Below are 23,852 nucleotides of genomic sequence, written 5' to 3'. Positions count from 1 at the left end.
TCAAGAGATGATGCTCAACACCTCGTGTCTCAATGTCTGATTGACAAAGACAAGTACCGCAAGCAAATACGGGAGTTGGAAGAGAGGAGCGATGAACTTCAAATTGAAATTGTACGCAAAGAAGCCAAGATAGTCAACCTGGAGTGCAAACTGAGACGGATGGCCAAAGAAAATGGTTTGGATCAGGTGAGAAATGATCTATGTGATTGAAAAGTTTAGTGTTTTTTTTTCTCATTTCCCCCCTTTGAAACTAGAAGGACTTTGTTTATAGTATTTTATCACCATATCAGTTATTGGCTAATTGGCTGTTGTTATTTTTTTCTTATTTTATCATGATATTTCCCCCTCAGAGTCTGCCACGAGACATTACTCCACTAATTATAGCTCAGCACTTTGGGCAACCTGATGGAAATACAGGAGGACCTTCAGAGGACTCTGGAGAAGACACTGTTGATGATCAAGAGCCTAAGCTCCAACGCAGAAGTAACCTTAAGGGCAGAGTGAGTACAAACTTGAAGCTATGTCTTTAAATCTCTCATTGTACATCTTTGTTCAAGAATATTTCTGCATCCTAATGCCTTTCATTCTCATTTATTAGATTAACAGACCAAAATCTCCAGCCGCTGGACCCAAAAGTCCTCAATTCCAAGGTAAAATGATTTTAAAGAGCTCTAACGGTGCTGCGTGTGAACTTGAAGTTAATATGTGACCCTGGACCACAAAACCAGTCATAAGGGTCAATTTTTCAAAATTGAGTTGTATACATCATCTGTTCATTGATGTATGGTTTGTTAGGATAGGACAATATTTGGCCGAGATACATCTATTTGAATATCTGGAATCTGAGGGTGGAAAAAATCAAAATACTGAGAAAATCGCCTTTAAACTTGTCCAAATGAAGTTCTTAGCAATGCATATTACTAATCAAAAATGAAGTTTTGATGCCACTTTGCTCTTTATTCTATTGATGGGTTTATATGAGAAATGTTTAATCGAATAATGCACAGTACCTGGAAGAGAAGGAGGACCTTGAATTGAAGTGCTCCACTTTGGTGAAGGACTGCGAAATGTACAAGAACCGCATGAATACGGTCATGGTGCAGCTGGAAGAGGTTGAACGTGAGCGGGACCAGGTTGAGAACTAATGTTCCTACTGATGGCTTTGGATTAGTTCATTTCCTGTTACTTAAAAGGGCTATCGATATAGGATAGTTTTCTCGGTCCTACAGGCTTTCAAGTCAAGAGATGATGCTCAACACCTCGTGTCTCAATGTCTGATTGACAAAGACAAGTACCGCAAGCAAATACGGGAGTTGGAAGAGAGGAGCGATGAACTTCAAATTGAAATTGTACGCAAAGAAGCCAAGATAGTCAACCTGGAGTGCAAACTGAGACGGATGGCCAAAGAAAATGGTTTGGATCAGGTGAGAAATGATCTATGTGATTGAAAAGTTTAGTGTTTTTTTTTCTCATTTCCCCCCTTTGAAACTAGAAGGACTTTGTTTATAGTATTTTATCACCATATCAGTTATTGGCTAATTGGCTGTTGTTATTTTTTTCTTATTTTATCATGATATTTCCCCCTCAGAGTCTGCCACGAGACATTACTCCACTAATTATAGCTCAGCACTTTGGGCAACCTGATGGAAATACAGGAGGACCTTCAGAGGACTCTGGAGAAGACACTGTTGATGATCAAGAGCCTAAGCTCCAACGCAGAAGTAACCTTAAGGGCAGAGTGAGTACAAACTTGAAGCTATGTCTTTAAATCTCTCATTGTACATCTTTGTTCAAGAATATTTCTGCATCCTAATGCCTGTCATTCTCATTTATTAGATTAACAGACCAAAATCTCCAGCCGCTGGACCCAAAAGTCCTCAATTCCAAGGTAAAATGATTTTAAAGAGCTCTAACGGTGCTGCGTGTGAACTTGAAGTTAATATGTGACCCTGGACCACAAAACCAGTCATAAGGGTCAATTTTTCAAAATTGAGTTGTATACATCATCTGTTCATTGATGTATGGTTTGTTAGGATAGGACAATATTTGGCCGAGATACATCTATTTGAATATCTGGAATCTGAGGGTGGAAAAAATCAAAATACTGAGAAAATCGCCTTTAAACTTGTCCAAATGAAGTTCTTAGCAATGCATATTACTAATCAAAAATTAAGTTTTAATATATTTACAGTAGGAAATTTACAAAATATCTTTAATTAATATCCTAATGATTTTTTGGCATAAAAGAAAAATCTATAATTTTGGCCCATACAATGTATTTTTGGCTATTGCTACAAATATACCCCAGCGACTTAAGACTGGTTTTGTGCTCCAGGGTCACATATGTAGTTATTGTATGGTATTGTTCACTGAATGTTTTCAAAAAGAATTTCCTGTAAGCTTGGTTTCCTTTTATTTCATCTCTCATTATAGCCATGCCTTTCACAAATGGAGATCTGTTAGAACCTGCAGCTACTGAACACATAAGTCTTAACAGTGCCAGTGCAGTGATTTCTCCTGCAGAGATCTGCTATAAAAATGTAGGCTTTAATGCATTTTCATCTAATTTGTATATCTCTCCAAGTAGCTTTAATTTGAAGGCAAATGGTGTGTTTGTGCTTGTCTCTTCAGCTGCGATGCCGTAATGACAGTATCTTGTCCACCGTGCCTGAGCCTCCAGACCAGAACTCCATTGTCAGGAGAAGCAAGGAGAACCCAAACTCTCAATACAAATGGTAATTCAAATCAGAGCTCTATGTAACATACACACTGATCAAAAGAAAAGAATATACTTTCTATTATTAATGATATGTTTACCATATTCCATAGTGACCCTGGTTTAACAGCGGCGTTTATAGTAAGACCATGCTGACTTGTTTTTATAAAACATGTATTATTGCTAAACATTTAAAATATATTTATTGAGTTCTTGCCATTAAATAGTCTTAGATGCTGACTTGAATAAATCAATAAAATAAACAATAATGCAAACTACATAAATATATGTAAATTATTATTATTTTACCTTACATATAGTACACATTCAATTAAAATGTGTTTATACCTAATGCTTTATATATTATTTTCCGTGTAAAACAACAGTACTTGTTAAGAATTAGTTTTTCTAGTGCAAACACTCGTAAAACCATGGATAGTTCCTAATTATCATGGTTAGTTCAATGTGTCAGATTTGTATAAACTATGAAATTTGTTTTTAAAACTAGTTGTTTTACAGCATTTTGAACTGGTGTAATTGTAACAAAAAGTTAAATGGATATTGTTACTTATTTGTGGATTATTTAGGATGCATTTCCCAACTTTGGTAAAGTCATAGTGAATTGTTGGTGGCATTGTAGAGTAAAGTTCACTATGCTGTATCTCTCTTTCAGTATTCCCATTTCAGACACTGCAGATACTGACAGTGGAGACAATGCCGACATGGGTATGAACACGCATAAATCAGTTTATTTCACCCACTCACCGCTGAATCATACACTTAAGTGACTCGCCTCCTTTGTAAAAATGTCTCTTTCTTTACTGTAGATGACCATGACTTAGACTTTTCCTCCTACGGGCCTTCATCCATCCATTCATCTTCATCTTCCCACCAGTCTGAGACAATGGACTCATATGATCTGGAGCAAGTCAATAACATCTTCAGGAAATTCTCTTTGGAGAGGTATTTTGATGTTTACTTATAATCATAGTGTTATTTATAATCATTCCATGAGGCGGTGAATCAACTTTCCATTTTGGCGACCTTGAGAAATAAATCTTCTCTCTGTCGTCTCAATTTGTACATGTATATTATCACTCCTCTTTGATCTGTGCATGCACCCTTTTTCTTTCTCCAGACCGTTTCGTCCTTCATTGACCTCGGGCCCTCCGCAAAACACATTGCGGCCAGTGCAGAGCCTTTTTCTCTCCGGCGAAAACCTTCTGTCCGACATCACTCTGATTGGTGGAAATGATAGCGGCATCTTTGTGTCCTCTGTTCAGTCTGGTTCTGAAACAGACCGGGCCGGAGTTAAAGTCGGACATCATCTTTTAATGGTGGGATTGAACTCTTGCATATGTTCCACAACCAAAATAACAAAAAAGCTGCTGTAGTAGTGGTAATCTTTTCCCGCTTGGTTTCATTTATCCCCTAGTTGGAAGGCAGTGTTCGTGGAGAAGATCAGAGTGTGGCTTTGGACACTTGCACCAAAGAGGAAACTCACTGGACTCTGCAGAGATGCACCGGACAAGTGCATCTCCATTACAAGTCTAACTATGATGGTGAGCTCAGACCTCTCTTAAAAAGAGGATGCTTTTTTTTAAGAGTTCAGTGTGCATAGAGGAGGTTAGAAGGTCCAATACTTCAAAAAGTCCTACGCCACTCTGGGAGGAACCTAATAACATATTCACACTCTAAAGAAAAGACAAGGCTTTGGTCTTTTAGCCCACGGCTGTGTCTGAATCAAATGTGCTGCTCCTCTTTTTCCATTACACACCCCATCTTATTCAGTGTTGCGTTAAGTTGCATGCACAACAAACTGTTCTCAGGGTCACTTCTCAGCACCTCAGTGGCTCTTGTGCTCTTTATTGGGTCCCTGTTTTGACCCCGCTTTCTTGTTTCCAGGCTACAGGCGGCTGCTGAAGGACATTGAAGATGGCACAGTGGTATCCGGAGACTCTTTCTACATCCGTCTCAATCTGAACATCTCCAGCCAGTTGGACAACTGCTCACTGAACGTACGATGTGACGAGGTGCTCCATGTTCTGGACACCATGCACCAGGGCAAATGCGAGTGGCTGTGCGCCCGCGTGGACCCTTTCACCAACAAGGACACGGAGAGAGGCACCTTACCGAGCTACTCCAGGTGAGGACTGAAAACTGAGTGACCATTATAGTGTCGGTTTCAAAACGAGTGTGAACATTGTCTATTGCCTGCTGCAGATTGTCTTGTCAGTGTGTAGGTGAGTGTGTGGGCGTGCATTTTTATATCTGTTGGCTGTGACGAGAAGCTGTAAAGTGAACTTAGCTGTCACCTCCTCCCCAGAGCCCAGCAGCTCCTCTTGGTGAAGATTCAGAAGCTGATGTGTCGAGGAGGTCGAGAGGAAGTTGAAACTCTGCGAGGACTCCGGGTCAGTTCCTTCTGGATTATTGGAGAAATGCACCCACTTTTGTCTTTTAAGTTTGTTGATGAGTCAGAAGAACCGATGAGACATAATTTGAATGCCAATTAATGTGACCATATTCAACACTTTTTGTCACTTCAAAGGGATAGTTCAGCCAAATATGAAAATTCTCTCATCATTTACTCACTCTCATGTCGTTCCAAACCTGTATGACTGATTTGCTTCTGTGCATCATAACTGTTTTTGTCTATCTAATGAAAAAATATCTTCTTTTATGTACTAGCCAGCTGTGGATCTGATTCCATTTAAAATGTCAGTCAACACCTATTGAAGCTAAACAGTCATGAACCTGTCTGAACCTGTCTTTGTTCCTTTAGAATTAAACAAACTGTTTGTTCTGTGCCTTTAAGACGTATTAAAGGGGACCTATTATGTCCCTTTTTACAATATGTAATATAAGTCTCAGGTGTCCCCAGAACGGAAAATTCTCTCATCATTTACTCACTCTCATGTCGTTCCAAACCTGTATGACTGATTTGCTTCTGTGCATCATAACTGTTTTTGTCTATCTAATGAAAAAATATCTTCTTTTATGTACTAGCCAGCTGTGGATCTGATTCCATTTAAAATGTCAGTCAACACCTATTGAAGCTAAACAGTCATGAACCTGTCTGAACCTGTCTTTGTTCCTTTAGAATTAAACAAACTGTTTGTTCTGTGCCTTTAAGACGTATTAAAGGGGACCTATTATGTCCCTTTTTACAATATGTAATATAAGTCTCAGGTGTCCCCAGAACGTGTGTCTGTGATTTCAGCTCAAAGTACCCCACAGATCATTTATTATATCATTTTGAAAATGCCTATTTTGAGTGGAAGTGGAAACACGCTGTTTTCATGCATGTCTCTTTAAATGCAAATGACCTGCTGCTTCCTGCCCCCTTTTCCAGAATAGGGCTGTGCCTTTAAAGCTGTATATCAGATGTCTGCTAAAAACATCTGTTTGGTTTTGATTATCATGTCTATCAAACTGAAATCATGCATTTTAAACCATATTAGTTTAAACTTCTGATAGATGGTTTTTTTGAGCGCACACATCTGAAGCGCGCGCATAGAAAGTGGCAATCACACGGCATGCGAGTACTAAACTAAGTTCTCTTTCATGTCTTATTGCACTTAAACTGTCAAATACACAAAAGTTTGTTAAAAACACAGATGAGTTACAAAAACAGTTGGTTATGTCTGTGAAGGTAAACAGCTAGGAAAGAAATCACATGTTTATATTAGATCTATGACAGCAGTGTAATATAGATTACCTATACTGCAGTCTACGCTGTTAATATGACCCAAACAATAAAATAAAAATAAAATTTTTTCCCAAAGCGTTCGGGCGCTTGCGCTCCAGAGGCGTCTGCCGTTGCTAAGCAACCATGACTTGCGCACTTCATGAAGACGCGGAAGTTTCAGCAAAGGATAAATTGATTTGCAGCACTAAAAATCGCTTGCAGTAGCTCTGCTACTAAATGTATTTAAAAATGTCTATCCTGTACAGCTATGATCAGCTGTTCCATCATCTTGGCTGAGCTTTCTGTTTTTTTTTTCGATCAGGTAGGGTACAAGTGATTTCAAAACATTTCAGCCAGTTTATAATTGTCGTGTATATATATATATATATATATATATATATATATTATCTCGTTTAAGATGCATTTGGTTGAGTTAGGGGCCGTTCACATGTCGCGGCTAAAAACGCTTGGAAAACGCTAGGCGCGCCGCTTTCTGCTTTTTTCCCAAAGCGTTCCGGCGCTTGCGTCTGCCGTTGCTAAGCAACCATGACCTGCGCACTTCATGAAGACGCGGAAGTTTCAGCAAAGGATAAATGTATTTGCAGCACTAAAAATCGCTTGCAGTAGCTCTGCTACTAAATTTATTTAAAAATGTCTATCCTGTACAGCTATGATCAGCTGTTCCATCATCTTGGCTGAGCTTTCAATGTTGTTACGGGAAAGGATGAAGCTGATTGGTTGGTTCTTGTCACATGACCCACGGTGCGCTTGCAGCATTCTGAAAAGTTGAATTGTTTTTATCTGGATGCGGTGCAGACGCGCCTGGAAAAAATTAGCGCGTCGCTCCGCGTGCGCGTCGCAACCGCGTTGCTTCCATTATGAGTCTACATTTGAAATAACGAACTTGAGCGCGCAAAAAACGCGATATGTGAATGGCCCCTTAAGGAGACATTTCTTACGTGAATGCTTCTTTTAGATGCTCTAGCATGAAGATAAACATGGCGGATTGTGTGCGACTCACTCGGGGCGGGGTCTCTGCTAATACCGCAGTATCCGTCAACAGTTGTGGGCGGGGCTAGTAAAATCACTCTGTACAGATTCTGTGAACGGCTTGAATTTTGCATAATAGGTGCCCCTTTAATGCAAATTACCTCTGTTTTGATTGGCTACTCTCCATATTAAAGTAGTTCACATAGTTGTTCATCAGGGTTGCTGAATACAGTGTAGGTGGTGTGTGTATAGTCATATGTCAGATAATTCATAGTCATGATGTCATTCCCTTAATGATTTTTGAATGACACATTTCTCATAAATTGCCCTGGGCTGCGTTTCCCAAAAGCATCGTAAGCTTAAGTTGATCGTAGCTCAATTGGTTTCAATGGGTCTACGATGTACTTAAAGGGTTAGTTCACCCCAAAATGAAAGTTCTGTCATTAATTGCTCACCCTCATGTCGTTTCAAACCCGTAAGACCTTCTTTCGTCTTCGGAACACGAATTAAGATATTTTTGATAAAATGTGAGCGCTCTCAGACCCTGCATAGACAGCAGCGCAACTGTAATGTTCCCAGCTCCAGAAACGTAGTAAGGACATCGGTAAAACAGTCCATGTGACATCAGTGGCTCAACTTCAGTTTTGCGAAGCTACGAGAATACTTTTTGAGCGCAAAGAAAACAAAAATAACATAATTTATTCAACAATTCTTCTCCCCCAAGTTACGTCTTCCGCCATTTTGGAGAGTACCCAAGAGCGTAATCGACATAATCAGTGTTGTTTACGTTCGGAGGAGAAAGCGCGTGCATGAACGTAATTGGCGTAGTCAGCGTTGTTTATGCTTAGGGGAAAGCGTGCGTGTGATGTCACATGGCCTGTTTTATCGATGTCCTTACTACGTTTCTGGAGCTGGGAACATTACAGTTGCGTTGCTGTCTATGGAGGGTCTGAGAGCTCTCACATTTCACCAAAAAATATCTTAATTCGTGTTCCGAAGATGAACGAAGGTCTTACAGGTTTGGAACAACATGAGGGTGAGTAATTAATGACAGAATTTTCATTTTTGGGTGAACTATCCCTTTAAGCTTACGATGCTTTTGGGAAACGCAGCCCTGGTAAATATCACTTTCCATGAGTTCTTTTCTAATAAATTCTCTCACTTCCATTTGTGCTCACAGAACACTCTACAACCTGAGGAGCCCACACCATCTCAAGACCCCAAGTCCAGTCCACGTCTGTCCAGAGCCAGTGTCTTCATCTTTCAGTTATTACAGGTAACAGGTCCTCTTGAGTTTGCTCTCCCTGCCATAGTGCTGAGGTCTTACTGCAGATAGGAAAAAGAGCAGAGTCTTGCTGAGATTAAAAGAGATCCCTGGTGTCAGTTTGTCAGCAGGGTGGATAACAAGTACAAGAGGATGAACAGCAGTGAGCGTGTCCGCATTGTCAATGGAGGAAATCCATCATCAGTTTCCAGACCAGGTTTTGAAACGCTGAGGCCTGAGGGTAAGACTGCCCTCCCTCATCTTTACTTGTTATTTTCTAAGGAATCTTTGCAGCGGATGCCTTGTAGACAGGCTTCGTACTGTCATGAAAATTAAACCTGAAAATGTCAGGGAATTTGTAGAGCTTGTTTTCCAGAACTGAAAAATATGTAATTCATTAACTCTTTTAGTTATGCTCTATATTGTTTAATCAGCCTTTTTGAGCACAATCCCCAAAAAATGATTTTCTAAATTGGTTAAAAGAAATGAGAAACCAATGCTTTTGTATTCACAGTGCCACTCGTGTCCATTTCTAGTGTTTATGCTGAATTATACTTGACATTTAGCAGAAAACCGCTTTCAAAGCTGACCCGTGAACTGTTTCTGTTCTTTCAGACACATCTGACCCAGAGAGCGACTTAAACAAGAGCTTGAATCTGATCCCGTACAGTCTAGTAACTCCACACCAATGCCTGCGTAAAAGACCTGTCCTCTTCACCCCCAACATCCTCGCCAAGACCATCGTCCAGAAGTTCCTTAATCTTGGAGGTGCTATGGAGTTCAATATATGCAAACCAGGTAAAAGTGGCTGGAGGAAGGTTGTCCTAATTATAGCAGCACACTGTGGTGATGATGATAGAGATATTGTGTAACCGGTAGCTGCCATTATTAACTATAGGTCACATATATGATAATAAATTCATCTTGATAACAAGGACTTTATTTTCATTTGTTCCATGACTTCAACTCTTATGATACAAGCAACAACCCACTCAGTCTATGTTTAGCACAAGCTTTTGAATGTATGTAAACAACCTCAGATAGGGGATAGAGATTGAATGATTTATTAATTTATTTCTTTTGTTTATATTTATCGTTCTTTTTCAGGTTTTTTTTTATTTTTTACACAAAACCTAAATAATTAATCACTAACCTCTGAAGTTGAACAGCCTGCTTTACAAGACTAATACTGAATAAGAAAGGGTTTCAGCTTCAGAGTTCAGCTAGGCACTATAGTTAGATTCATGAATGAAAGGATCCTCTTAGCAGATTCTTTAAATAAATCATAAATCAGTCTGGATGAGTTAATGTGCACTTAATTAGAATGTGAGACTTAAGTGTAATTAATTACTGACTCGTTGTTCATATGTCAGTGTGTATCTGACTACACATCCTTAGCAGAGTTTAATTTTTGCTTTAATAAGTTGAAGGCTCTTCTTCCAAAATAATCATAAATGGAATCTTTAAGAAACTGGAATTATATAAGATTAATCAAATCAGAACCACAATCTATAAAACCCTTACGATGCCCTCCCTAGATGCAAGCAATGTTTTCCTTGACATGCCTACTTACAAGAACTATTAATTCATCTTTTTCCAGACATTGTGACAAAAGATGAATTCCTCATGAAACAGAAGATAGAGCCCATCATTTATTCCAAAGAAAAGCAGGCATGCACATATGAATGCATCACCCCAGAAAACATAGAAGCGGTTGCCTTCAAGGTACAGTAATAAATGTTCTTTTCAGAAGAATTTAATAATAGCTAAATTATGTTTTTGCTTTTCACCAAAACTCGGGTGGAATGTGTGCATGCAGCACAGGCGTGTGAACAGGAAGTGACTCTGTCAAAAGTGTCAAAGGTGAGGTGTGTTTCTCTCTGCTGTCAAAAAAAACAAAAATAAAAGCAAACCAAACACGTGGATGAGGTAGCATGTGATGCTCCTGACGTTCACATAATAAGCAGTGGAAATGTTCTCATCCCAGAGCTTCTTATCTATTATTCTCCTGAAGCAGAGCTGTTGTCAATAAAACATGATCCTTCCCTCAATATAGGGCTGCCCACTGAATTTTGCTTCAGCTGTATTCTGGCTGATTTGTGTATAACTGTAATTTGGATCTGATGCCACCATTGTTGCAATATACAGTATGTACTTTTGTCTTTATAGGCACATTACATCAATTAATATTAGTGATTTCTATATTTATTTGAATACAAACCTACGTTTGTAACGTGTTTCTACTCTCTGTGCCGATAACACACATGTGGCTTATTTCTGTGCTCATTTCAGCTGCTACCTTAATACTTGCCAAGGTTTTACTGTATCGGTAGGTCATACTGTATTTCAATGGCATTATACTGTACATTACTGTACATGACATGTCAAGCTCATGACTGTAATTTGCAACTTTGTGGTTTGTTTTTTCATGTTGGCATTATTTTGGAGTATGTTTAAGCTGTCATTGATTGACGTCCTAAAGTGGGCTCTTATCTTAGATGTTATCATAGTGAGAGCTATTTCTGATGTTTACTTAATGTTCCATTACCACTTGCCATTTAGAAATACCATGATTTATGGGTACCTAACAAGTAATATGAATTTTTTTAAAGGTAACATTTAAGGTTAAATGTATGTGAATGTATAAGGGATTTTTGTTTTAAATTTTCGTCGTCTTTAAAAAAAAAATATATATATATATATATATATATACATATATAATCTCAAAGATTAAAAGGGTTTTTAAGCATAATTTAAGCATTTTTCCTGTACATTAGAATGTGTTCTGTTTAACTTTTTTCTTCTAAGCAAAAGAAGACTATCATAACCTTTTTACCATGATTTACAGAAGACCCCACTAAAATGTCAATCATAGAAGACATAATGACATGAATGACTAATTAAATGTAATTATAAATCTTTCCCAATCTCTGCCACTATCCTTCAAACCAAATTTGACAGCAAATGGGTAAAAATACCCATTTTATTAAACTGTAATAAAATTTAGCAAGACCAAATTTTATTTTATATATTTTAATAAGTACAGGTCAGATTAAGTATGTTTTAATTTGACATAGATATATCTTTTACGCTGAATGAAGATGGAACATTATTTTTCCCACATTTTGACATTTTTTCACAAAAGTTATTTAAAACAGTTGACACTTTTCTTGCGTTTAATATGCTTTCTGTGTATATAAAATCACTTTTGTAAATTTAATTTGGTGCGGATACCAAAATGGGATGTCTTGTCTTTGGCCCATACAGTTGGATTATTTGTTTTTTAAATCTTTGTTAATGAAATATATTTCATATATTTCATAAATTATTTGTATTACAGTACAAATATTCCATTTAATCAGTCATATACTACAAAGTCATGAAAACTGCATGTGTAATAATCATAAAAGAATTATGAAAAAATATTGAATGACTGATGTCAACTACACTTATATTGACTCCTGTGATTTTAAACATGCAGCATATTGATGATTGTGTATATATTTGTTGTTTGGATTGATGCCATTGAAGGGGAAATTTAATGTACCACCCTTAGCACCTGTTTAATAACATTAAACAGAAATGTGTCTAGAAGACAGGCTGGAGTTAATGTTTGTATAATATCTAATGCCATCTTATCCATGGGTGTACATCCTTATGTTGAGGCATCAAATTTTGGAACCCCCCCCCCCAATTTGTCACTATAATTTTCACTGTATTAAGAAACTGTCTTTTTTGTGTAATCTCCCACTCCCAAGCTTTGATTTTGATCTGTTTTTGTAAATATTATTTTATAAACAGACACAGGAATGTACTGCTGACACAACATGGTGTGTTTTATGTAATAAATGGTTTTGAGAAGCAGAGTTTCTGTTTTCTGGGTTAAAACTCACTAGATCTGACGCAGATTTTCATGTACATTGTGCTTCAGAAAGAAACTGACATGTTTTTCCTGTTGAAATGAGAACCGAAAATGAGTAAAAGGACTTAAAAAGAGGAGAAATCCTGGAGAGTGTGTGTCACGAGCAGCGCAGTGGAAAATTCAGTTGGTCCCTGACAAGCAGACATCATGTTGCTTCATGTGGTGTTGGTGGTGGTTCCTTTCAGAGTAGCGTCACTTGCAGACAACAACTCTTGACGGTAAACCAACTTTCCACAGTGATTGTAAACACCATTGAAGAGGCTCTCGGATCTGTCGCTGCTCACTAAAACAAGGAGAAATCGGTTTCATTTAACAGAACGCGTCACATTAGCTTGTTTACAACCCTAAAAGACTTACTTTCTCTAGTCAAGCCCATCTTCTGTGTTTTTTTTTTTTTTTAGAGTGAAATGCCGTGTTTGCTTGCATTTAAATATGCCAGGTTATTGTTTACACAGGGTAATATTAATGCATGAAAGGCCAAGAGGAAGTAGAGATATGAAAATATAATTTGCACATCAATGCAAACACATTATGTTTTGAAAGTCCCAGACAAACAATGCTGGTTTCTGCGCATTGCAGTCCATGTACTTTAGAGATTATGCACAAACTAATTTGTATCCTTTATCATAATATATTCAAAACCCACAGCATGAAAATCCGGTCTCTACAACCCTGATTTGAGTTTTTCATTGCCGTACCTTCCAGCGGTTTTTGTTTGTGCCTTTCTCACACAGCTGATCGCTACAGGAAGTGTTGCGTATGTCGCGAGCGTGTCGCTTCGCTATGGCAGATGGCTTGGCAATCTGTTAAATGCGGTGGTCCCTGCATCCATCAGTCAAATGTGTGAGGAGCGCAGGAGCTGAAATGTCATAATAGACTCTCCGTGAAGGAGTGACTGTCACAGATATCAGAACTTTTGTGTCTAGGCCATCTGTATCTCCCTATTTCACCCACAGCTTCAGAAGCCATCAGATCCTACTCCTCCTTTGTTCTGAGAAGCACAAGGCATTTAGCTCATCTTCTAGCTGCTCACCAAAGCACAGATAAATGTGTTTTCTGCACGGTTAAATACGTTTTCGAATGTGCAGAGAACTTTGTGCCTTTGTTACAGTTGTTAACAAAAACACATTTTCAAGATCATTGGTTTGATTAGGAGAGGAAAGTATTGGCTCATCATCTGCAACCTTGAAAGGTGTTTAATGCTCACATGCATCTCTTAAATCTTAAAATGGTCTCTTTAAAATACAGTATATTATATATTATTTCTTTTTATTATATTACTTTCTTCCTCCCTCCTCTTGATAAACGTGGGCTTGTTTTTTCCAGCAAGCCTTCTTCAGTCTAATAACAGCCATTTTTCATTGTGGCCATCAAGTACAGAACTCCATTAATGACACATACACTTGTCCATGTATGAGAGTCATTATGCTGGAATCAAAGAGTGGCATACATTTAATTACTTGCTGTTTTATTTATTTAATTAGACATTTTCCTCAATAGTCCTCTGAGACCACATGCCCGCTGGGTTTGGTTTATTCTTATCTCACTTAATTAGGCTGGACAAAGCTTTGAATCAGTTTTCTGTTTTACTTTTGGATTCCCTTGTTAAATAAGTTTGGCAAGCGTTTTGTGCCGGAAAACATTATTTTATCCACTCTTAGTTCTGTATGTTCTTAAGGAGTAGTTTTAAATAACCTTTTGAAAACAAGGTTAAAAGAATAGTTCACCCATAACTTAACATTCTGACATTGTTTATTTTTATTTTTTAAAGATTCATTACGAAGCTCTTACCCTATAACAACATTTAGTGGTGAACGGGCTGTTGAGTAACAAAACAAAGCACAAATAACAAAACACAAAGCACAAATCATAAAAAACAAAACAAAGCACAAAATAAATCACAAAACTAAATGGAAAAACAACAGAAAGTAGGACTTTTAACAACTAATAAAAGTAGGACTTTTGCCTCACTATGAACATGCATGCTTGAGAAAAAAAAGAGCTATATAAAGACTCCTCCAAAAACATGCAGGTGAATAAAAAAAGGTTTTTTTTTTTTTAGTCTTTGTTAAAAATTGCTTATTAAAGGGATAGTTCAGCCAAATTTAGTTTTTACTGACATATTACACATACTACGCCACTGAACCTGTTATAAAATTGTCGTCTTTTGTAGTAGTCTTACGTTAATGGGCAGAGTAGTGTATATAGAACCGTTTTTATATGTTTTAAATGTTTTAGAACCGTGTATGTCTGTTTTTTATTTGTGAACTGATGTTCAGCTGTTCTTTTCAATTTCATCGTCATAAAGGCACGAAGATACATATTTCATTTGATCAAGCTGAATGCTCACTAAAAACTTAGTAATCACGTTTTCTGGCCATTTTAAGTTTTATTTTGACGTGACACAAAGCAATGATAGCCTAAGTGGGTGAGTTATTTACTCACTTTATAATTAGTCAATAACGCCATCATTTTCTTCAAGTTCATTCAGGCTGAGAGCTTGCACGAAAACAAGACGGGATTTATCACATGAACCAATCACATCCAATCATAACCGATCATTTCCAATTATAGCGTGATGGAGGCATTGCCTCCTCTCACCTGATTTTCCCCCATTCATTCTCAATTACCCCCCACTAAACCCACCGCACGCTAAGGGGTCTCTGTTGTAAGTCAATGGGCCGAAGGGAGGCAATATATTAGTGCTGTCAAACGATTAATCGCGATTAATCGCATCCAAAATAAAAGTTTTTGTTTACTTAAAATCTATGTGTGTATACTGTGTATATTTATAATAAATATATAAATACAAACACATGCATATTTATATTTTAGAAAAATATGTTTATATATTAAATATATTTATATATATAATATAAGAATATAAGAATATAAATATGTAAATGTAAATATACATGTAAATATTTTCAAAATATATACTGTTATATCCCGAGCTCTTGAATCAGTAGATCATGTACACGAATTCGGTCACTGGTAAGTTCCCTGACTCACTGCACGTTGGGACAGTGATCACTCGATTTCCAGTGACATTATTACATACAACGTCAATGGACAACATAGTAGAACGTCATCACTGGAATTAATAAACAACAGGCAGGACCATTATTATTTTTTATTCTCTTTAAACACATCGTTCTGTTACATGTTCTTACAACATTTCAGCCGAATATAATATTAATTATAAATGATAATTAGATGTGTTCATTACCTGTCTAGCGATGTGTGTTTATGTTGAAATATACTAAAAAACAGTCCATCTTTTCAAATCGCGTGTCATTATATTTATCGCGTTGACTTGTGTGGTTTATTGCTGCGTTCACGCCATATCGTAATTACTGTAAGTTTGAGATGACAGCACGTGACGTTCTACTCGGAGCTGTTCACGTTCTCGGACTCGGAATTATGCTTTTCTAATATGGCAACACTATAAACGCCTAAACAGAGCCTGCGGTGGTCAGGTGGTATAGTGGTCACGTGGTACAAGTCGTAGCTCTCAGAAAACTCCCAGTTCACAAGTTGTAATTACGAGTTCTACGAGGACGTAAAGGCTTTTTACAAGTTGGAATCTCGTAATTACGGAAATTCCGATATGGCGTGAGTGCACCTTATGTTTCACGCTTCAGAAATGTGACATTATTTCCGGTAAGGGAGCATAGTGAGTGCCGATGCTCCCTAGTTTTTGCGGTGCATTGAGGGATTTTTCAGGGAGCGAACGTTCCAGTGCACTGGAAGGATTTCGCAATTGAGACACCACTTTAAATGGCCGACTTCCTGATCAGTGCCCTTACTACTGAACAAGGGAGCTGATTGAGACGCACCCTATATACAATACCCAAGACGTGTCACTTGTATAGTTTTGAATGGGAAAAAAATGCAACGCTCAATATGGCCGCTCTATCGAACGAAGCCCCGCCTTCTAAGCAAAAGAGCCAATCCCTAATCGGTAAAGTCAGCGCATCACTGCAGCTGCCGTTACTTATGCTGTGTTCACGCCATATCGTAATTACCGTAATTTCGAGATGACAGCACTGTTCACGTCCTCGGACTCGGAATTATGCTTTTCTATGGCAATACTATTAACGCCTAAACAGAGCCTGCGGTGGTCAGGTGGTACAGCGGTCACGTGGTACAAGTCGTAGCTCTCCGAAAACTCCCAGTTCACAAGTTGTAATTACGAGTTCTACGAGGACGTGAACGCTTTTTACAAGTTGGAATCTCGTAATTACGGGAATTCCGATATGGCGTGAACGCACCTTTAAATCCCGGTTACTATAGAAACAGTTAGCGTTCTGAGACGTGCGCCTAGGACTGCACATGTGCATTGGCTGGTCTAGCCTGAAAAATAAGCTTTTTTTAATCCTATTTGAGCAAAATAAACATTTATAAGACAGTTGTCAGATTTCATTTGTGATTTCCAATATGAAATTTAAGTTTGGCGAACAGTTTTGGAGAATTAGATTTTTCCCCATTCAAAGAGATAGGAGCTGCACTTGCATGCCCGAGAGGCGTTTCAAAAATGGCCGCCGAGTGACATGACTTGCCTTAAAGGGACTTTGCTTTCTATGAATGGGCCTTTGAATAATCGATTCACCCGATTCGTTCAAAACACAGATTCATTCAGAAACTAAACACCGCTGTGTTGCTCGGAGACGCAGAACAGTTCTGCTGTGGCTTTTTAGGTAATATTTTCGTTGGCAAAAACACACAATATGGTGTTTAAAATGTAGCACAATATTAACTTCTTATTTAGGCTACTGAACTGTTGTATAAAATCACATTTATATATATATAGTTCTAAATACTGTTTTTATATAGCATGCAAACATTGTTTAGAAAAGCTCCAATGCATCTTACATGGTAAATTAAATACAACTCTCACCATAACAAATAAACAGTCCTATGATTTCCCAAAGTTATAGCACTTGGTGCTCCATTGCTGCCTTTGCTTCAAAGCATAGTGGGAAACATGGATGGCAGTGCTGGTTATTTCAGCATTAGCTTGCTTCAACACTCTCCAAGAATGCTATCAAGAGCAATTTGCCCAATGAGAAGAATGGATACTTGTATATTTTTGTGTTTCTTTCTGATTTGGTGATCAAAATGTGTAATCATGGCTGTGTTGCTCTCTGAAAGCCTCTTCAGCTGTGTTTTGTGTGCATGTTGATTTCATCTTTCCCCCAAAAACCCAGTCCAATTAACCTCCTGCTTGAAAATCAACTTGAAAGCTTTTCCATTAAATGTTTTCCTTGTGCACATCAACTCAACAAATAGGTTTAAGAACTCTGAATCACAACCACAGTAATCAGAGACTGTTTTTCCTATGATGTGAATGACATTGAATAATCTACTTGGAGGAGGAATGAAAAAATTGTCACTATTTATATGCTAATGTTGGAAGTCCTGTTTTTCATATGTAGGTGGTCAGTGGCACAAAATTAGCCTGCTCTACTTTTCTGCACCTGTGGTTTTAGTAAGGAAATTTCTTTGTGGTGCTGTGCTGGGAAAATGTTTAAATATGAAATATCATATTATATTGTTGTAATTATGTTTTGCCACACAAGGAGAGTGTCTTATTAGTGTAGAAAATAGTGTAAAATCATAGTAATTATCTTTGACAAATGATGTTTTGATTAGGAATATGCTCTTTATATGGTTTCTTTACCTGTGGGTTTTCTTTTCTTTTCTTCTTTTTTTCTTTTCTCTTTTTGTTTGACACTTATGTATCTAACAGAGGTCATTTTACAATAAATAAATGACGTATGTGGATGAGAAACTATGATTCAAATGAAATGTATGAATGTAAGCGCAGGTTAACACTGCCCTCTGCTGAATACAGTTATTTTTTATTATAATGCAAGCAGGAGAGCACAGGAAGAGCATTTTCCAGATCTAAATCTCATGCAAAATAAACTATATATATGTATTTCTAATTTGAATTCTAATTTCTAATTTGATTTGAAATCTCAGTAGCATTTTACAACTTTTGAACAAAGAATCTAAATCTAAATACTATGTGACTTTGCCAACTTGCTATCAAACTAAATCCAATTTGTCACAAACAGTGATGGAATATATTACCGCCAGCCTTATAGAAAAACATCAAATTGCCATCAAAATTGTGAAAGGCAAGCCATATTTGTCAGGCATTATTAAAAAAAGTGACTACAATATAGGGGGTTACTAAAATAAAGTGGTATTTGGCTGGTCATGGTCAACATTACAGCTCACTTTGGAGACATGCTCAAAAATGATTTTTATTAGACTATGAATATGACTCATGAGAGAGAACAGCATCTTAAAACTACTTCCAAAAATGACTTGCATATAGCTCTTCTATGGTTAACAAATTTTCTGGAGATTGCAAACATTTTTAGATTAGTAGGCTGAATTTTTGTCAAAAGGCACAAGTGTTGCATTATATTTTATAACATTATTTCCGATATTTATGCAATGAATTAATTTTGTTTAAATATATTATTAACATTTGAAAAAAAAAAAGCCATTTTGGTGTTGTTGACTAGGGCTGGCTATCCATACAGGTTTCCTGATTCAATTTTAATTCACAAGCTCTCGATTTACATTTTGGTTCCATTTAATTTCTATTCATTTCTGTATATATAATGTCCATTTTTTACATACTGTATGAAAGAAACCCTCACTGCTAATGCTGTAAATATACAGAGCAGTGTTTCAGGCTCATTCAAGCAGATCTTGTCTTTATGAACCATTCATTAAATAAATCAGCTTAGAATTCATTTGTTCTGAGAATCAGCTACATCTGCTGCATCTTATGATTTGAGCCACTAAAACGAGCTGGCTCATAAGAGTTGTTTGTGCAGACTACACGGGTAGAGTTGTTTTTGTTTTTTCTGTGCAGCCCACAAGTGTAATGCAACAAAAAGACATTTCTTCACATTATTCGCAGTAGACTCTTTTGAATCTATTGGGTCACATTCAGTACAGACTGCAAGCTCAAATTCACGGCTCAGGTAAAATATGATTTATTTCGCCTCGGTGCAGAATAAAGGAGGTGAGTTTCACAGAAGTAAAGCGGTGCAGAAAACACTGATACATACATCCATCAAAAATTCTTAGAATAATATGAATATATTAATTAAAATAAAATTTGTATTTATCTAGTAGTATCCAGCATTTTCACCCAAAAATATTTTGCTGTAGTGTGTCAGTAGGAAATATCAGTTTACATTCCCAAACATTCATTTTGCCATTAATTGTAATAATCCAGTGAGATTTTTGTTTGCACAAGGAGTCTGACAACAGCCAGTGCTTCACACAGAGATCTGATCTGATCTGATCATCATCCAGTCTGTCTGGAACACATGAAGAAACAGAACAACCTGAGACAGACTCAATCCAGAAGAACTGTGACAACGTCTCCAAGATGCTTCAAGAAACCTACCTGCTTTTGAAAGCATCCTCACTTTACAATTTTTACACAAGTGCCTAAATCTTTTAACAGTACTGTAGCTTTGCAGGTAGGTCTCTTGAAGCATCTTGGAGACATTGCCACAGTTTTTCTGGATTTATTCAGTCTCAGTTTTTATAAATCTATTTTTAAAACACATGCACCTAGCCCTTTGGATGTATTCAAGTTTCTTATATATATATATATATAAAATATAAAGATGTATTCATGTTTCTTATGTTTACATTTACATTTAGTCATTTAGCAGACGCTTTTATCCAAAGCGACTTACAAATGAGGACAATGGAAGCAATCAAAATCAACGAAAGAGCAATGATACGCAAGTGCTTTAACAAGTCTCAGTTAGCTTAACGTAGTACACGTTGCAAGGTTTTTTGTAAATCATATAATAAATAAAAAGAAAACAGATAGAATAAAAAAAGAATAGAGCAAGCTAGTGTTAGAGGCCTTTTTTGCTTTTGTTAATAATAAATAAAAAGAAAGCAAATAGAATACAAAAAGATTAGAGAAGATAGTGTTCGTTTTTTTTTTTAAGAAAACAAGCAGTTAGTAAATGAATAGAGGGCAAGTTTTTTTTTATAAAGAATAGAATTAGAATAGAGAGTGCTAGAGATAGAGGGTCAAATAAAGATGGAAGAGATGTGTTTTTAGCCGATTCTTGAAGATGGCTAAGGACTGAGTTGGGCAGGTCATTCCACCAGGAGGGAATATTTAATTTAAGTCCGTGAAAGTGATTTTGTGCCTCTTTGGGATGGCACAATAAAGCGCCGTTCACTTGTAGAACGCAAGCTTCTAGAGGGCACATAAGTCTGAATACAGTACAATGAGACAGTAAGAATACTATATTATTATTATATTATATATGTGACCCTGGACCACAAAACCACTCATTAGGGTCAGGTTTTTGAAAGTGAGATTTATAAAGCTGAATAAATAAGCTTTCCATTGTTGTGTGGTTTGTTAGGATAGGAGTAGGACAGTATTTGGCTGAGATACAACTATGTGAAAATCTGGAATCTGAGGGTGCAAAAAAAATCTAAATATTGAGAAAATCGCCTTTAAAGTTGTCCAAATGAAGTTCTTAGCAATGCATATTACTAATCAAAAATTAAGTTTTGATATATTTACAGTAGGAAATTTACAAAATATTCATGGAACATGATCTTTACTTAATATCCTAATGATTTTTTAAATAAAAGAAAAATCGATCATTTTGACCCACACAATGTATTTTTGGCTATTGCTACATTGCTGGTCCAGGGTCACATACTGTATATATATGAAGAGTTTATTTGCAAAAACAGATATTCTGTTTTTTATTATGTTATCATGTTTTTACTGTGTTTTATTGTGTTAGTTAGCTGTATTTTTTTTTTTTTTTTTTACTTAATCAAAATAACCCAACTGCAGTTTGATTGAGATTAATTGTAATGCAACAATGAAAAAACATGATTTTTGAAAATTGTTAAAAACGGAGTTATCTGTTTTTGCAAACGAACTCTTCATATATAAATAGCCTATATATAAATGAATGGCAAAATGAATGTTTGGAGATTTCCTTTTATTATCCCTTATTTGTCACTGATCCAAATGTTTCATGTTTGCATCACACCTTTTTCTCGTGCCTTTTGCCAGCTTTCATGTAAAGTTTTAATTCTGCCACACAGACGGCAGTGCATGATAGACAGCAAGGGGCCACTGTGAAACTATGACATTTCTGACACTGGCTGGAATCCCCCTTATGTCAGTACAAACGCCCCTCTCGCTCGGACCCCTACCGGCCAAGAGCCCAACAGCAGGAGGGGCGTCAGTCCAGCAAACAAACTTCCCAGAGAGCCGCGAGGAAACATCAGAAAGTCGCTCGCGCTCCTCCAGAATGAACTTTGGGAACTTGCATCGCTGCCAGTATATAAAGGAATACGGTTTCCAGCTAAATAACATCTCCTGAGCACATTTAGCGCTTGGTGTCTTTTTCATTACCACGAACAACGGATTTGTTTAGTAGGCAGCTGCCTTTCTTCATAGCTTTAACGGACAGCAGTGGTCGCTTTGCTGGGGAAGGACCTCTTCAGTGTAAACGCCTTTACAGATGTCTTTATAATGGAGGAAAATGTCTATTGTGCTTCAGCTTTTTTCTTTTAGTTTGTTTTAACCGGTGAATATTCACAGCAGATGTTTGCCGGCGCCAGCTGGGTCTATTCCATGTAGATTTTGTATAAAACATAAAGTAAAGTTCTTTGGCACTTTAATGAATACATCAGGTGGTAACTAACCGCGTTCAAGTTGGAAAGGATGGCCGGCGTGGTGCGCACCCTGAGCCGGTGTCTGCTGCCCGCTGAGGCCGCTCACGATGACCGGAGCAACGGGAAAGCACGAGACCGTGAGCGCGACGCGAACCGAGAGCGCGAGGCGAAGCGGCGCAGTCGCGAGATCGACGCCACGCTCGCGCGCGAGAGACGCTCGGTGCGGCGTCTGGTGAAGATGCTGCTGCTGGGCGCCGGAGAGAGCGGCAAATCCACCTTCCTCAAACAGATGAGGATCATCCACGGGAAAGAGTTTGACAAGAAAGCGCTGCTCGACTTCAGGGATACGATCTTTGAGAACGTCATCAAGGTAACGGCCTCACGCGCGTGACGTGAGTTTGCGAGGTTTTGTTGTTTCTGACGTCATAATGGTCTGTTTTGTTTGTCAACAGTTTTGTGAATTTGCTGCGTTTCATAAAATTCAGCTTGAATTTGACTAGATGGAGAAAATATTATTTATTAAAGTTATATAGATAGATAGATAGATTCGTCTAAAATGCCACCCTTAGAAATTTGTATTTGGTTTATATATTTAAGAAATAAATTAAAAACACAGACTGACAGATTTGAAATCTCTATAGAAATCTCTATATATCTCTATAGAAATTTTCATCATATATTTAATTATATTTAAGAAATTAATTAAAAAGGTAGGTAGTAGGCAGGCAGGCAAATTGATAGATAGATAGATAGATAGATAGATTTGAAATGCCACCTATAAATTTGTATGTAGTTTATATATTTCATCATAAGAAATTAAATTAAAAACATAGATGGGTGACTGTAAGTGTGGATAGATAGAAAAGTAGATAATTCATAATCTTAATAAAATAATTATGTTGTGTTGCATCAAAACATCCTAAAATTATGTGGTGTCAGGTTGTTTAGTTATTCTAAGGTCACCAAGGCCATGTTTCCTTGCCCAAACATGCCTGTTTCCTGCTGTGACATACAGTTTTGTTGCAATAAGTAGAACAAACATTCTCTACAGAAATGAGAAACAGATGCATTTTTTTTTTGCATTCAGCATAATTAATACTTCCCCAAAGTCTGTGCTTCAGCGATCAGAAAGTGCTCACATGAACTCTCATCACATGTACATGAACCATCTGTCAAACATGCTGACTCACATGAGCTACTATCAACCCTTTCTTTAGCTACATATTAGATGAGTGCAAATATCCAGGTTAGTTGGTTATACAAAGGTTTTGGATACCCAATCCATGTGAAAATGTTCACTTTTTCTCTATCTGACTAATTCATTTTGCTGTTAGTCATGTGATGGTTGCTTTAGGCATCTGCTCTACCGCAAATCAGAATCCCAAGGGATTATTCTTGGGTCATTTCCCTGTAAGCATGTCTATTTAAGGTGTCTGTGTTTAATAACAGTGGCTTGACTCACAGCTCGGAGTTAACAGGAAAGGAGTGAAAATGCATCCCAGAATGTGTGTGTAAGATGAGATATCGGGCCTGGGGCTGTTGGAGTTACAGAGGAACATGA

At 37.4% G+C, this 23,852-nt stretch overlaps 2 protein-coding genes across 2 annotated transcripts in view; both read left to right on the top strand.

The window, feature by feature from the left end:
- LOC107703320 (caspase recruitment domain-containing protein 11-like) overlaps nucleotides 1–13,575 on the top strand; it is a 43,887-nt gene extending 30,312 nt beyond the window's left edge. Inside the window, exons 9-24 of the mRNA XM_016505908.1 lie at nucleotides 8–186; nucleotides 351–500; nucleotides 599–650; nucleotides 2,434–2,540; nucleotides 2,632–2,735; nucleotides 3,390–3,442; nucleotides 3,544–3,679; nucleotides 3,855–4,053; nucleotides 4,152–4,278; nucleotides 4,622–4,862; nucleotides 5,043–5,127; nucleotides 8,575–8,670; nucleotides 8,779–8,899; nucleotides 9,274–9,456; nucleotides 10,259–10,383; nucleotides 13,537–13,575. Coding sequence (XP_016361394.1) covers nucleotides 8–186; nucleotides 351–500; nucleotides 599–650; nucleotides 2,434–2,540; nucleotides 2,632–2,735; nucleotides 3,390–3,442; nucleotides 3,544–3,679; nucleotides 3,855–4,053; nucleotides 4,152–4,278; nucleotides 4,622–4,862; nucleotides 5,043–5,127; nucleotides 8,575–8,670; nucleotides 8,779–8,899; nucleotides 9,274–9,456; nucleotides 10,259–10,383; nucleotides 13,537–13,575 — 1,997 coding nt within the window. The remainder of the gene's footprint in view (nucleotides 1–7; nucleotides 187–350; nucleotides 501–598; nucleotides 651–2,433; nucleotides 2,541–2,631; nucleotides 2,736–3,389; nucleotides 3,443–3,543; nucleotides 3,680–3,854; nucleotides 4,054–4,151; nucleotides 4,279–4,621; nucleotides 4,863–5,042; nucleotides 5,128–8,574; nucleotides 8,671–8,778; nucleotides 8,900–9,273; nucleotides 9,457–10,258; nucleotides 10,384–13,536) is intronic.
- Nucleotides 13,576–21,633: 8,058 nt separating this feature from the next.
- The window catches only part of LOC107703403 (guanine nucleotide-binding protein subunit alpha-12), a 33,690-nt gene continuing 31,471 nt past the window's right edge, over nucleotides 21,634–23,852 (top strand). Inside the window, exon 1 of the mRNA XM_016506018.1 lies at nucleotides 21,634–22,661. Within this exon, the coding sequence (XP_016361504.1) occupies nucleotides 22,341–22,661 (321 nt within the window). The 5' untranslated portion in view covers nucleotides 21,634–22,340. The remainder of the gene's footprint in view (nucleotides 22,662–23,852) is intronic.

This window comes from Sinocyclocheilus anshuiensis, unplaced genomic scaffold, assembly GCF_001515605.1.
Source record: "Sinocyclocheilus anshuiensis isolate Anshui unplaced genomic scaffold, SAMN03320099.WGS_v1.1 scaffold58, whole genome shotgun sequence".
Lineage (NCBI taxonomy): Eukaryota > Metazoa > Chordata > Actinopteri > Cypriniformes > Cyprinidae > Sinocyclocheilus > Sinocyclocheilus anshuiensis.
The sequence above is the reverse complement of the archived record's forward strand: the minus strand, read 5'-3'. Positions and strand labels throughout refer to the sequence as shown.